Here is a 16,257-nt window from a genome sequence, read left to right on the forward strand (position 1 = left end):
TTCTATCTTTCCAAGTGTGAGGATTTGCTGCTTTTCTTACATTTTATGTGATGGTAAACTGAATAATTTCCTAAAAATGTCTAAAAAATTGTGATTTATTTTTTTTTTTGACCAAATGATTGATCGAGGGATAAAAAAAATACCAGATTAATTATTAATAAAAGTAACTGTTAGAGCCCTACACATATCCATGTAATGAGCCAAACTACCATTCAACATACCTTAAAATTGCACAGAGAGACATAAAAAAAAACTCAACTAGTCTGTACGACTCTAAATTAAAAACTCTCAAACCCTTAAGAAATCTTATTTTAATCTCCATTTAATAAAATAGTCTGAACTTTTAAAAATAACCCTGCGGTGATAATATCCGAGCTTCAGGCTGAGGCCATGCCTGAGTGAAACCAGCCCCACTGTTAAATTAGACGTGTGCTTGTGTCTCACCCCCAGTCAAGCCCCCTTTACTGTGTGGACTGTGAGAGAGCGGGCTGGGTGGGTCAGACAGGGTGCGTTTGTGTCCAGGAGGTGGGGGCGGAGGTCTCTTCTTGGACAGGGTGGAGCTGCCTCCTGGTATGAGTGTAGAGGAAGGGCCTGATGGGGGAGGAGCTGGAGGAGCGATACATAAAACACATAAGGTGATGAGGCGCCCCCAAAAAATCATTCTGTTAACCCCCAAAACCCAGAGAAGGTAAAGGAGAGGATAATGAAGCATGGAGAAGAGAGGAGGAGCTGAAAATATGGAAAAGGTTTTTGCCAGGGATAGGCTTTTACAAACAAATATCGAGGAGACACATTAATGCAAGTTAAACAACATACTGTCTGAACAGATATATAACAGTAAATGTCTGGACGGGAATGCAAAATAATGAAAAGGGACCTTGTGATTTGGGGTGTGGGCACATGTTTGGTGTCTCTACTCTGTGAACCTGTTTATGAATGCGCCTGTTTGTGTCTAATGGGACTCCAAAGCACTCACTGGTCACTAATATAGAGAGAAGTAGGGTGAAAGCTGCTAATAGAGAGCTCAGCCAGAGAGGAATCAGCTGTGGTTAAGATTTTACAGCTCAAGGATGGTGGGAAATGATTCCAGCAAGATAAAAATCATGTAGGCAAAGAAATAATTAACTGAAGACTCAGCTTGCCTACATGGTCCCATTGTTTACTTAAATAAACACCACCACCCTGTGAATCTGAGCTGTAAAGGAGGAAACAACTGAGGGATAAGTATATATGGAGCACACAGCCGAGTAAGGGGGAGAACATAAAACCAGGATATTCACTGATGTATGGTCGAGTGCCAGCCAGTGTGGCGTAGTGCGAATGAGAGCCAAGGAATGCCAAGTGAGGAGCTGAAAGAATAGAGAAACAAAAAAGAGAAAGAAAAGAGAGCGAGATGAGGAGTGTGGGAGAGAATCTACAGTATGTCAGTCTTAAAAAGAACAGCTCCCACACACTGTAAAATAACAAAATGAAATCTTATCAGTGGCAAGCAAAGAAAAGAAGAGGAAAAATGGGTGCGAAGCTGGCCCAGGGGGCGAGTTCTTCAGCACCCACTGAAAGAGAGCGCTGCGCTGTTAATCTGGAGCATCTGAGAGTTAGCATGTTATTCTATATGTATGTATGTCATTTAGCCTTTTATTTAGGCTTTAAATCTTATTTTTTGCATAAATCTAAAAGAAAAACCCAACTTGTTTCCAGTTATTTTTGCTATTTTAACAACAAAGTGAAATAAAACCTCTTATTCTTGACATAATTTAAGAATATAAGTAGACCCTTTTTAAGTCCCAGGAACAAAAGGGTTCCAGGAACTAGGTAATGGTTTCTTAATGTTCATGTCTTTTACGTAGTCATTTAGCATTTTTCAAGTATGTAGCTATCGTTTGAATATTTAAGACCATTTTACAGCTAAAAACAAAACAGCTGAAGACGGCGTTAGTGTTAATTAGTTAGCTACCGCTGATAAAATCTGGCAGCAACAGTCGTCATTTTAGCCAACAAAATCAACGGTCGCCAGCTAGAAATTAGAAGCCACCCTTTGTTCACTAGTGTGTGTGAGAGAAGACCGATTTATTGTTTCAAAAATTGCTACAATTTTTTTGATGGTTAATCTGCCATATTATCATTATGAACTGCACATGCGTGAGAACAAACAGCTTGAAAGATGTAGCAACAGTAACTGAGGGTCAATTGAAATAACTGGAAACAGGTGACATTTAACACCTCTTGCTTTAAGAAAGATAAGATTTAAATGCTCAATAAATGGAATAAAATGACTTGTTGAGATGGATGTTTAGCAGTGTAAGCTTTTGCAATGTCTTCAAATGTGTACTAAAGCTGTGACTGTTAGTGTTTTAAACCCCTCCACAGAGGGAGGAGTGTTATCTTTAATTCTAATACTGCACAGACAGCACGCCCACAGTGTACCGTGTGTATAATGTGTTGAGGAAAATGATGAAGTGTGTATTCAGCTTCCCTTTCACAGGCCTGACAAACCATTGCCACCCTGCCCTCTCCTGCAGCCATGTTTTCGTGAAGGTTTGCTGTGTAAGCAATCTTAATGACACCTGCATCCCGCCCTCTGATTTGTGTGTTGACAAATTGCATTCCACTGCAGGATGTGTGTATGTGTGTGTGTGTGTGTGTGTGTGTGTGTGTGTGTGTGTGTGTGTGTTTGGATGGACTGACTGAAAAACTTTCCAGAAAAGTGATTACAAAGCATTCCTCTGCACCTAATCCTCTCCTGGATATAATCAAACATTAACAGGCATAATAAAGTACAGTTTTAAAGACTATCTTCCCTCTACAGTAATCAGAGACAGTGGAGCAGATACAGACGACCATTTGCATTACAGGCTGACATTTGCAAAAGAGATATTAGCAGAACACGATCCCCTGAGTTTACTGACTGTCATGCTAATAAGTTAGTGATAAAACTGTGGGTGTTTTTCGAATATGGTTCGAGAGCACTTGGAGCATGCAGGTCTGACCTTTGCCCTGGTTCCTAGGTGGCAGCGGCGGCCCGTCGGCCACGGGGGAGGAGGTGAGGTCGGTGGAGGCGCTGTACATCTGGTTGGTAAAGGCGCTGTAGGACAGACGCTGCTGTTTGTCCCTTTGGCTGATGAAGCCCGGCAGGGAGAGCTTGTCGTGGGGGGAGAGGCTGGAGGAGTGACAGAAGCTCTGAGGCCTCGGTGAGCGGTCCTTCTTGATGGGACTGGGCTGCAGAGGGACATGAGCCAACATCAGTCTAGGAATAAGTTGTTGCTCTTCGATTATGCAGAGCTGACATCATAACCTGACATGCAGATGCTTTAAAAGAATAGTGTGACATTTTAGGAAATGCACTTAGTCGAGTTAAATAAGGAGATCAATGTCATTTTCATAGATTCTCTGCTGATTTTTAACTCTCTGCAAAAAAAAGCAAATAATGTTTTCCCCCAAAATGCCGGACTGTTCCAAGTTGTTGAAAATCATAACCTTGACAATGTTAAGCGAAAATCCACCCTTGAATGATCCATCTAACTGTGTGTTAAAACAATAAGCACAGATTTAGTAAATTGTTTGTATGCATTGAGGCTTCTGTAAGTACAATAAATTGGTATGACTGCCTTTACCGTGAATTTCTGTCTTTGGAAACGACATCAAAGCCAGACTTGTTGATGCTTTTTTGTTTGTTTGTAATAGTTAAAAATGTACACTATCTACACTGCATTTTAGTGTTGCTGGAAGCATCTTAACATGCCATCTTCATTGGCTACTTGCCATATTATTCTTTGTTTCCATGAAAACGAAAGAAACTAAAATATATGTTTATAACCAAGTGACAAGAGAGAAAGAAAGAAAGAAAGAAAGTAGTAAAGAAAGAAAGTAGGAAAGAAAGAAAGAAAGAAAGAAAGAAAGAAAGGAAATTACAGTCAGAACTGGAGTGTAGCGAAAGTCTACAGTCAACCCTACAAATTAGTAATAAAACACGATGTTGTGGAGGATAATGATAATAGTTGTTCTTATTTCGTTTATCACAATTGAAATGGGGAAATTAAAATGTAGGCACATTTATAGCAGCCTGATTAAATTCAAGCTCAAACTAATGCATGTGATGCTCTTTTCGAACCTTATCGTCGAGGTCGTCATCGCTCTCATCCATCTCCTCCAGTCTGAGGCTCCACTCATACTCCACATGAATGTGAGGGTTGAACTTCCCCTCTGCAGCCTGCACAAGCTGACAAACAAACACACACACGCACACACATTCATCAGCTACACGGGTGAAAATAGCTACTATCACAAACCATTATCAATCAAATGGAAAACAGCAACAACATAAAGAAGTGACATTAAAATCATCGACTGACAATGTGAAACTCTGTAAACAAGAACAGAATAAACAATAAAAAGGTAACAAATGTAATAGGTTACAGTACCACTATAAGTCATAGTCGGTTGTAATATTTAGTAGAATTAATCATGCAAAACCACATTACATTCACCATCATTCATTTTTCTGGGTATGAGCAGTTACCCAGTATACATAGCTATCACTCAGGTGTTACATTTGCTAAAACATTTATTTATTAAAGATTTTACACTGCATTTAAAATCGTTTTGCTCGTCTGCACGGTCATATTAGCGTTAATAATGAACACAGACAATTATTTCCACTCTGCTGTCACTGTTGCTTGAGGCTGGAGACAGACCATTGACTGCCATCTAGTGTTCTAAGTAACCTTTCTAATAACATCTTTAATCGACCACAATCTATTCCCCACAACCTTTTCGTTCATTTGTCTGTATTTTTGTGATTTGTAATGCTTTTAAGAACATTCAAATCCACCATGATGTCCAAAATCACCAGCTGGGCGGTCTTGTACTTACTGCCTCCTCACACTGAGTGTTCTTCAGTCGCCTGGCAACATCCAGCGCCGTCTCTCCGTTCTGATTGGCTGAAGGGAGAGGAGGCATAATCAACAGTTAAGATTCTGATACATGTGAAAAGATGACATTAACGAGATGAACCTCAGTGTGACTCACTGATATCAGTAGCCGGCTTTCCCCTCAGGAGTAACTTGAGGCACTCAGGTTTTTCGTACATGCTGCAGTAATGCAGGGCAGTGTTCCCCCACTCCGTCTGCTTATCCAGGTTGCCGCTGGGAGAACACACACACACACACACACACACACACACACACACACACACACACACACACACACACACACACACACACACACACACACACACACACACACACACACACACACACACACACACACACACACACACAGAGTCAGCACACAGGTTACAAGCCAGAGGGTGTTTTCCACAGTCCTGCATCTCTAGGTTAATGTGTTATTTTTGTGATTAGGCATTCGAGATAACCAGATTTTTTTTTGTAAACACCGTCCCTTCCCTTAATAGTCTGAGGTGAGTATTTGAAATCAGTCATAAAAGAAGACAAGACAGACATGGAATTGTATTAGCTGTGCAAAACCAACTTCACGCTACACTGTTAAAGCAGGTAAATACTCCCTTTTAGATCTCTCGTAGCTCTCAGTAAGGGCAAGAGAAATGTCTTAAATAATGAGGGCTATTAATTAATGAGAGGGTTCCACATCTTGTGTGCAGTTGGAGCAGTGGTGGGTAAACAATTGAAAAGAGAGGAATAAATTAAGGCAGGGAACAAGTGCTTGACCCATTTCTGTTTGCCTTGTGGGAATCTGAGCTGAGCTGTGCAGCGCTAAGCTTTCCTCTGCACTGCTTTAATACAGACTGAAGCACAAATTAAGACCAAGAAAGACTCACAGCAGACCGACAGATCACATTTGATACTGCATGCTTACTTACACAATTTATCTCTAAACCGCTCATGTGTTTAAAGACATTTTGACAGCTTTTTAACATGAAAAGCGGGAACCAATGCACACTTATGCAATTTTATTCTGGCTTTTTGGTGACAATGACTCTCAAAAATGTACCTGTTCTGCACAAGGAAGTCCACTAAGTGCAGTGAGGTCTGGTCAGCAGTCCGTACAGAGTAGTGCAGTGCTGTCTCTCCGGATTCCTGCAGGGGGCCATCAAACACAGCAAAGACACAGTGAGACAATCTTGGGCAGCACCCATTCTGTATTCTCTCTGTGTCTCTTTCAGCATTTAAACAAGCTGCAGTAAACAAAATGGCTCCTAAAAATAATATTTCAGCAGGCATAAAGCTGATATTTGTACATTTTTGCGACCAATTTCATCTGTCTCTGTGAATTTAAACTAGATCGAGATGTAATTTTTTTTAAGATGCAGCATAAAAGATTAAATATATGGGAGTAGGGAATATATGTATGTGCTGTACATTCGGTGGCATCATAGGAAAGAGTAAGGGATGTATGTAGCCACACATCCCATCGTCTGTCTGGGTTTGGAAGGGGGAGTGGGATGTCACTGTGTTGTCAGCAGCCATTCAGAAGTACTGAGAACAGCAGATCAGATATCGGTGAGTCAGACTTCATAGCGCAGACAGCAGCAGCTCCCTCTGTCACCAAACGATATCCTCTTTTATTCTGCTGCTGCACTGTACACTTAATTTTTCATTAGAGAACTACCCTGTTTGTGTTACAGAACCTTGACCCATTTATGTCAGATTAAGTCTGATCACCCGTGTTGTTTACGGTACAGCATCCCCACCATCCACTGCTTGTTATTTAACTTTCATTTATGCCTGAACCAGCGGTGCAAAAGGCGAGGAAACAAAGAGGCTGAGCCACAGAATGAAAAACAGAGACGTGCCAAAGATGTCGTCATCTCAGTATCAAATGAGATGATGCCCTACAATGTAATAGAGGTTGCTGGATGTCACCACCTGCTGGTGAAGTTATCCGGATGACTCTTCGATATTATATATATTATTTATGCGTCAAATAATTCACCAACTGGTAGAAATGTGTCAGCGTTGTTTGTCCTGCTGGCAGTAAACCTCACGTGAGGATGAACCACTGCAGTAATGTGTGTAGAGCTCTGAGAGGGACATTTCTGGGGTTTGTAGTCTAATATGAGAGATAATGGTGTGTGATGAAAAGTAGAGATGGCCCGATACCATCTTTTGCTCCCCGATACCAATTCTGACACCCTGAACTTGCGTATCGGCCGATTCCGAGTACCGATCCGATACCAGTGTGTCATATATTTTATTATGTTTTAACAAGTGTATACTACTATCCCTGTATGGATGTGATATATTATTTCTATCTTTGTTGTCAGTCTGGCTCAGGTTAAACTCTTTGTGAAACATGAACAAACACAAACAATGAACGCCACAGAACTTTCTTTTATTATGCAGTTTGACAGTCAGTTATAACGGAAAAAGAACATAAAGAAACTACTTTAACGTAGATTTCTTTCTTTAGGGCTTTATTACATGGTTTCGGATCAGTGCATAAACTCCAGTACTTCCCGATACTGATACCAGCGTTTTAGGCAGTATTGGAGCCAATACCGATACCAGTATCGGTATCGGAACATCTCTAATGAAAATATACTTTAACCATGTATGAGGAGGTTGACATGTAGCCAAGATTCCAGGCAACATACAACAAAACCCAAAGATATTCATAGATAACTAAGACAATAAGAGAATATCCATATTTGAGAAGCTGGGAGCAGTGAATCTTTGGCATTTTTTGCAGACTAGTTACGATTATCCACAGACCTCACTCTCATCAGTTTTCATTCAGCTGTCCGGCCTGCAGCTTTACTGTTTTGGTTCACTCTCAATGCTGTCATAGCCGTTTCAGCCACAGCAGGCAGCTGCTTTCAGTGAAAAAAAACTCTTAAAAACTCACTGTGCATTACCTGCTCAGCACCAAACAGAAGACAGGCATAGTGGAGCATTTAGCAGCTAAAGAGCCATATATTTCCGTGTGCTCCAGTAGACTCTCTGAAGTCTCTCCCGATACAAGATTGCCCTACTCTGAGAGCACCGGACAGGCTAGTCAATTCCGTGTGAGGCGGTTGAAGCGTGTTAAACCTCTTCCTTCAGCCATATATTTCCCTCAGCAGTTGGTGGAGACCAAAACCAGAGCTACAAGAGAGTGAATATTGGACTTACTTATCAGGTGGCCAGAATCACGAATCTAAATGAATGATAATGTTCCTCCATAAACCAAGATTATCTGCATGACTAGAAACCACTAGTAAAAAGGGAGTAAATTTGTGTTTTTGATATAGGTGAACTTGACTATTTAATCTCTGTGCAATAAACTTATAGACTCACCGGTCCAACCTCTGGGATCGGCTCCATAAGTTCAACCCCCTCTGCATAGACCTGGATGAGGGACAGCAGATCCCTGGACTGAACCGCCTCAAACAGCTCGATCATTTTAGCTGACGCAGACGTGCACGTCTTCCTCGCATACTTGTGGTCCACATACTTAGCGTTGATGAACTCCTTCCTCACCGTCCTGTGGAGTAGAAGAAGAATTCAGTCAGCTGTTTGTATATTATTAAACAAATCTAGTTTTCAGGCGTTTTTTTGCTCAGAGAGTACTTACATGTCACTGAATGGAATGGGCTTTGGTGAAGGGGATGGGAGGTTTCCCTCCATGATCTCATTGAAACTACTGTTCCCTACATTCTTGGCCAGCTAGGAGAGAAAAAGAAGAAGTGAGCATCAGATCGCAATAGTAGAACAGCATTCACATCTCAGAGACAGATGAGCATATTGTTTCTGGGAGTATGTATCTCTGCTGCTTTAGTGATCAAATTCTGCTCTCTGCTCTGTTTCCACTACTCTTTCATTATTTCTAATACTTCACTTGAGATGGAAATAGTGAAGGGTGTGGACCGCTGCCTCAAAAAAAGCTATTTATTCACTTGGTAGAGCATTTCTCTGACTCACCAAGAGTTCTGAGGTTCCCAGCTTGTCAAGCTCCATGGACTGGATGCGAGAGATGTGGACCCCCATCTCTCGGTGGATGCCAGAGCACTCAATGCAGGTCAGGATCCCCAGGTTGGTGGACAGCCACTTAGGATCTAGAAACACAGACATAATGAGGAAATGTGTGTTAATGCTCTTCGTAATCTACCAATTATTGTTTCTGCTATAGTCAGTGCAATCACGAGTGGATGGACAGATGGTGAAGATCCAGTAAAACTATTATTAGTTGGATATGTGCCTGTGATTTAAGACTATAACGAATATTTTCAATGACAAAAAGTGCCAGAAACCACGACAGGTGCCAAACCACCACATCAGTCAAATTCAACTTAAGTCCTGTCTGGGACATCAAACACATGTCATCCCTATACTGTATCTACTGTCAACTATCAACTAAATGCCCTAAAAGTGTATTTAAGAACAAACAAGCAGGATGTTTTTCAGCAATTATACCAGTCCTGCCCTTTACTGAAAACACATTTTGTGTGTCTGCGCTGTATTCTGGTCCTTTAAGGCTACTGTCAGTAGAGAAATTGGTTTCTCAGTGTTCCTACATTTGATTTATTCCTGTATGACTGCAGAACTTGGAAGAAAAATGTTGAGCCTTGACAGAACCTATTACTCTTGCTTGAAAACTCCTGACACCAATGTTTAAAGATAGTTTTCTATACATTTTCTGCAATAAAACTCCTTTATAACTGTGCTGTGACTCCAGACACAACACTTTCTAAATTTGGTCGGTTTTCTGTGGGAATAAAATAAAAAAAATACACAAAACAAAAGAGGCCCAGAAATGCAAGGTAAATCAGCACTACTTTACCTGTTTTTACCTATAAGGTTTTTTTTTATATAACAATTTGCACCTCCCGGTAGACAGAGAAGTATACAAATTTCAAGCCAGATTTGCATTTAAGCAAACAGGAGAGGGCATTTTATTTCTGCTGCAACTCCATTTTGTAATCTTATGTCATTGCTGAATAAGAGTACACACTCAAAACTCCAAAGACTCCAAACCACAAATTCACTAAATAGACAACATTTTGATCCCAGTCGGATCTTCGTCAGATCAAAAACTGGATACATTTTTGGTTGCACCTACATGTGATGTGCATATACTTCTAATGTAATCCTGTGTCATTAACAATAACGATTATTTTACTTGAAAAAAAATTGTATTTTTACACACGAACCTTGCTTTTAAATGAAGTATATGTTGATTACATTTATTGCTTTTATTGATACATCAACAACAGACATTTCAGACCACTACAGGACTGTCATAGGCACAAACAGTGACAACAGACACATCATACTGCAGGAGGGAGATAAGAGCTTATTGTGTAACCTACTGCCAAGCAAATAGCATGAGTGCGCTGTGATGTAGCACCCTCTAAAGCGCTGTTATTGACTGACGTCACTTCCTGATGTTCTGATGCAATCTGGGAGATTTAAGCAAGCTTTAAAATGTAGAGCTCAGCTGTGTTGGTTATGAGCTCGCTGATGCTGTGAGGCCGGGGATGTTGTTCTGTCTGGATCTGACAAGTAAACACCAGGCAGACGCTGGTGCAAACGTCGAAGGCAGCCCAAAAACCAATGAGTCATACACAAAAACACAAGCAGAAGGCAGGCACACACACACATTTTCACAACATAATAAACAGATGCAAGCTGGTGATGGGTCATAGAGTGCATGTTAGGCACGATGAGCTGATGCACGGTGACCTCTGTAGCTGCTTAATGCTAAAGCTACAAATCTGTGTCTTATAGAGGGAGATCCTGGGAGAATATCAAATGAGATGGAGTTGTCTTCTCTCTACTCAGACCACAGGGAACAAAGAGGTGACCTTAGAAAGTCATTACAACGACCTCTCAACCGTGAAGTTAATTCTACACTGAGGAAGGGAAATGCTGTCAGAGCAATTGAAAAAAAAAACAATAGGAATCAAACAGGAAACAGAGCTTAAACCCACATCTGGAAAATGTGTTATATACTGAAATTATGTACACGAACGGACACAGCAACGCGAGTACAGATCATGGCATAGCCTAGAATTGACAAATTACCTCCCCTTTCTGCAGATTGCAGGGGTCGACAGCATGTGTGACTTATGTAACAACGTGACATAATTATGTTGTTTCTCAAAGCACAGAAATGTTTTCTTTTACCCTCAGAGCATAAAGTCCTTCCGTCGTCGCTCAATAAGCTGCTGAGTGTGTGTGTGTGTGTGTGTGTGTGTGTGTGTGTGTGTGTGTGTCTCAAGTGTCAGAGGGCCTGAGTGTCTATGCCACTCCTAAGTGCTGAGTCTTTGCTTCCTAATGTGGGGGAGGATCAGGATCGGGTTGTGTCCTGAATGCTAACAACTCTTGTGCATGTGCACACACACATACGCATACGCATACGCGCACACACACACACACACACACACACACACACACACACACACACACACACACACACACACACACACACACACACACACACACACACACACACACACACACACACACACACGTTTGTTGAAGGCTGCAGGGGGATTTGTAGCTTGTTCAGTTACCATCTAACTGAAGGACACTGAGTTCAGGGCAGCTGTGACATTGCAAAGAAATCAAGATTGGTGCATGGCTTTAAATAAAACATTTGACAACAGTGAAATCAGAAAATGCTGAAGTGAAGGTGTTTGTCTTTTCCTGCGACAAGGTGAGGGTTGACTACGCACAAACAGGGAGAGGATGTGTATATATGTAGCCTCTCTGGACACACAAACAGCAGCAGTACACACCTGCAGCTCCGCAGTCGCAGCAGACTTCGTTGCCTGGCATGCGCAGCACGTCTTCTATGATGGCTTTAGTAAGATCCTCTAAACCATCCTCGCCTCCGCTGCTCTGCTCGCCACGAAACGCCATGTTCAAGGCCTCCTCCTTACTGTTGGTTAGCACCGAGATCCAGCTGTGCAAGGGAACACATCATTACTGGTGTTATAAAAAATAAGATTTTTTTAAAAGCACAGTCTAAAACCCATAGCTATTTAGTTTATAATGACATAAAAATCCTCACAAATGAGAAGCTGGGCCTCTAGAAATATTTGCCAGTTTCTCTTAAAAAATGACTTAAACAATGAATCAGTTATTTCTGACAATCAACTAATCATTTATGTTCTAGAAAATTTAAAAATAAATTACAAAAAATGTAAATTATAGTAATGAAAGAGTAAGATGTTGATGTGCATAAACTCCTATAATCACTTGATATCATTATTGTCTGGAAAGAACAAAAGTCTACTGTCTGTATAACTGTTCCAAACAGAAATGCATTCTTCATTACACACATATGCTGCATTAAACTGCACAAAAGATGAATGGAGAACATATTTCTATAACTACTGAGATGACAACGTTAAACATTAATTCAACTCTTCTTATTTCTATTTCATGAGCTGGCTCTTTTTTAAAATAGGGGTCTCAAAACGTCCTCATTTTGGATTCAGTTCCTCAACAGTCTTTTTGTGCTTGCAGATTTATTTACTGTGAAAATGCACACACACACACGCACCCCCACGCACAACACTGTGGTGATCAAACATAGCTGTCTACAACACACAATCTGTCTACCCACTGAACTGACACACACACACACACACACACACACACATACACATGGCTTTATGAGCCTAAGGTCAGCACTTTCTCTGTCATTGTCACTCAACCCTGTCTGCAAAGGCAGAGGCCAGATAGGAAGTAGGCACATAAACCCACGTGTTAGATTGTCGTGTTAGCTGTCGGTTTATCTGTATGTGTGGAGAAAAAAAGATATTTTAATCCACAGATGCGCATGTGTACAAATGCTGAGCCAAAGCCTTTGTGTGTATTACATGCATAATATGCTCCCAGCCTAATTGAGGGGGAGCGTGATTGCACAACGCAGGAGCCTTATGGAATACTAAATATTTCATGGAAAATGCCATGAAGATGCTGCGGCTGCAGCTGCAGTTGGAAGTGCGTGACAGAAGCGGCAGTGAGGAGCAGCAAGATGGATCCCAAAGGGTGACAAGTACATGGAAATACAGAGTGTTCAACCACAGGAAGGCATCAGAGTGAGAACTTGCAAGCCCAGAACAGAAAAGTGACACAAATTAAAGTGTGTTTCAAGAGAGTTTAGACAGCTCAAGAAGATTTAGTATGATGGCATACAGGTCAGTGTGTTTCTGAGCACTTTATGTCCATCATTTTGATTCTTGTGAATTTAAAGAAAGAGCAAACATAATAAACATGAGAAATGTTAATATTAGCTATTAGATATTTCAATTAGAATTGCCCTTAAGAAAAAGTTCAACATCTTTATCTTCAAACAAACACGTCGGATTTCTTTCCCAATATTTGTTTTCAGTAACAATAGATGCAGAGCACCAGTATGAAATAAATCTGATACATCTGATATTCTTTCAACTATAGGAAAAATCTGCCAATAATATAAAAACCTTCAATTTCCACAGACTCTAAAAGACACATAATAAAGGTTCAGCCTGATCACTTCTTAAAGGAGTACTCCGTCGATTTAGCATTGCACCCCAATAACATTGTTGGACATAAGTATCTGAATCGAGAACCAAAATATCATCTTTTCATGATTCCACACACTTTACTTCCTTGTCAAAACCTGGCACCTACATTACCCACAATGCCACTCAACCGACCACAGGTCAGTCGGAGATTGGGGTGTCTTATGCGAGTAGCGGCTAATGTAGCCTCAAGCACTTGCCTGGTAAGTCTGGTAAGCTCACATCTTCATAACTTCACACCCCGAGATTTTTGTCATGTTCTTCACTTCACTTCATGTTTTTCAACTTGTAGTCTTCACGCAAAACAATATATTTGGGGGAAATATATTACCATGGACATATTCTTTCCAAATCAACTCTTACTTTTTCAAACGCTTATCTCAGAGTCCTAAAATTAAAACAGAAATTAGCCCCCTGGATTAGCTATTTTGTTTACGGCATTGGGATCCACTTCTAGGACAACAAGCCAGCAAAACAAGCTAGCTGTTTGGTTAGCCAACAACCAAACTACATATTCAACTGCAGTAATCACAAACAGGTATGACTTATTGTTTCATATAACAAGATTTTACTATGAGGGGTGAACAGAACAACCCCTTTAGAACAGACAAGTGTTTATATAGCTACCATAACAATGCTTACTTTGCTGTAAAAACAAAGTCTACATGAAGCTTAACGGGGCTGTTATGATTTAATAAAATATTTGTTGAATGACTTCAATTCTAGTGTCTGTGCATGTGTGTGTCCCTGCCTACCGACATGCATGAGTGAGACCGCGTGGGAAACGACAGTATGAGGTTACAGCGACCTGAATTACTGAAGACCACAAATCCCACTGCTATCCTCGCACTGCTACTCACTCTCAACAGTCTCTCTGTAACTTCCTGTCTTCAAGTATGAGAGCAGCCGTTAACTAACCCATCCATTAATAAAAAACATTAGGTGTAATCACACACAAACTCATTCACTGGATTCAGGTAAAGGTGGTCAGAAGATATGAGGAGCTTATACTGAAGTGGGTAAACTGATAAACCTTAAAGGTCCCATGGCATGAAAATGTCACTTTATGAGGTTTTTTAACATTAATATGAGTTCCCCCAGCCTGCCTATGGTCCCCCAGTGGCTAGAAATGGTGATAGGTGTAAACCGAGCCCTGGGTATCCTGCTCTGCCTTTGAGAAAATGAAAGCTCAGATGGACTGATCTGGAATCTGCTCCTTATGAGGTCATAAGGGGAAAGGTTACCTCCCCTTTCTCTGCTTTGCCCGCCCAGAGAATTTGGCCCGCCCATGAGAGAGAGAGAGACATCTTGGCTTTCAAACGAGCAAAGTGGCAGTTGGTCAAGGCCACACCCCCACCCTCCACCTTGCCCCCCCTCTCTCCTCCTCAAAAGCATTTAAAGCTACAGACACAGAAATGGCACATACTAAGGAAAGCTCATTGTGGGACTGGCTCTAGTGGCTGTAATTCTGCACCAAGGCTGAATTTCAGGAAAGAGACTTCAGATACATTATTAGGGGACCACTAAGGCCTATAGAAAAGCATCCAAAAAGCAGCATGTCATAGGACCTTTAAGAAATCGTGATAAATACTCTTTTTAGTGTATTTTCTGAGCAATGTTACTCTGAAGCACTCACATGACAAACTCTTGTTCATCTTCAGCTTGGAAATGATATGTCCGGTTATCTGTTGAATACAGAAACGATGACGTTAAGTAAGCAAATTTCTTACATTGCATTTTATAATACTATAAGCAACAGACAGCGTACAGTAAATTATTCAAATATATCACTTGTCTGTGTGGTACCTGTTGGACACGCAGTATAAAAATAGTCTGTCCGCAGATTCACTTTCCTTGATGTTTATAAAAAGGCAGGAATTCCCCAACTGTCTCATACTAACATATATTCTGGCATGTAGTAATACTTACGAGAAATGAGATCAAAGCACTTCCTGTCCTCAGTACTCGGCTTGACCTGGCAGGTGAGCAGGTTGAGTTTGACCGGCTGCCTGTTGGACTGTGGAGCACAAACAAGATAAGGGTCACAATGGCGGATCAGACAGGAAATATACAATCACAACAAATCACTTCATTACACACAAGGTTCTCTATACATTAAGTTATTGTTCTTTTTCGATTTATCCAATAACCAACAGTCCAAACCCAGAAGATATTCAATTTACAATAATTTAAAACAAAAAGAAGCAGCAAATACTCATATTTTGAGAAGCTGGAACCACCATCACAGCTGGTATTTTTATTAGCTACATAGTCCAAACACCAACATATTCCATTTACAATAATATAAAACAGAGCAAAACAGAGAAGTATCATATTTAAAGTAAGAAGTTGCAAGCAACAACATTTTTGCATGCTGAATGTAAATGGACTGTATTTATATTGAGCTTTTCTAGTCTTAACGACTACTCAAAGCGTTTTAACAGAGTACAGGAACCATTCATGCACATTCATACACTGTGGCCGAGGCTGCCATACAAGGTGCTACCCGCTCATCAGATAAACATTCACACACATTTACACTCCGATGGCGCAGCATCGGGAGCAATTCGGGGTGTCTTGATCAAGGACACTTCAACATGGAACTGCAGGGCAAAGGATCGAACCGCCAACCTTCTGATTGGTAGGCGACCGCTCTAGCACCTGAGCCACAGGTATGATAAAGGATTTACATAAATCATCAATTAACAAAATAATTGTAGATTTTTCTCTCAACTTATCTATTATTTAGCACTAGGGCTGTGATCTAAACATACCTCAGGCATTTG

The 16,257-nt window shown here is 40.8% G+C and overlaps 1 protein-coding gene across 7 annotated transcripts in view; it reads right to left on the minus strand.

Annotated features, from left to right (window-relative positions):
* The window catches only part of asap1b (ArfGAP with SH3 domain, ankyrin repeat and PH domain 1b), a 60,585-nt gene that overhangs the window by 5,020 nt on the left and 39,308 nt on the right, over window positions 1–16,257 (minus strand). For 2 of the 7 annotated variants that reach the window (XM_031292812.2, XM_031292811.2), the window contains 13 exons: window positions 15,401–15,488; window positions 15,108–15,156; window positions 11,696–11,862; window positions 8,877–9,010; window positions 8,530–8,621; window positions 8,253–8,439; window positions 5,968–6,053; window positions 5,026–5,141; window positions 4,870–4,937; window positions 4,109–4,216; window positions 2,988–3,216; window positions 1,281–1,349; window positions 445–606 (listed from right to left, as the gene is read on the minus strand). In XM_031292812.2, coding sequence (XP_031148672.1) covers window positions 445–606; window positions 1,281–1,349; window positions 2,988–3,216; window positions 4,109–4,216; window positions 4,870–4,937; window positions 5,026–5,141; window positions 5,968–6,053; window positions 8,253–8,439; window positions 8,530–8,621; window positions 8,877–9,010; window positions 11,696–11,862; window positions 15,108–15,156; window positions 15,401–15,488 — 1,555 coding nt within the window. The remainder of the gene's footprint in view (window positions 1–444; window positions 607–1,280; window positions 1,350–2,987; window positions 3,217–4,108; window positions 4,217–4,869; window positions 4,938–5,025; window positions 5,142–5,967; window positions 6,054–8,252; window positions 8,440–8,529; window positions 8,622–8,876; window positions 9,011–11,695; window positions 11,863–15,107; window positions 15,157–15,400; window positions 15,489–16,257) is intronic. The other 5 variants (XM_031292814.2, XM_031292813.2, XM_031292817.2 and 2 more) reach the window with 3 other exon arrangements.

Source organism: Sander lucioperca, chromosome 23, assembly GCF_008315115.2.
Source record: "Sander lucioperca isolate FBNREF2018 chromosome 23, SLUC_FBN_1.2, whole genome shotgun sequence".
In the NCBI taxonomy this organism is placed as follows: domain Eukaryota; kingdom Metazoa; phylum Chordata; class Actinopteri; order Perciformes; family Percidae; genus Sander; species Sander lucioperca.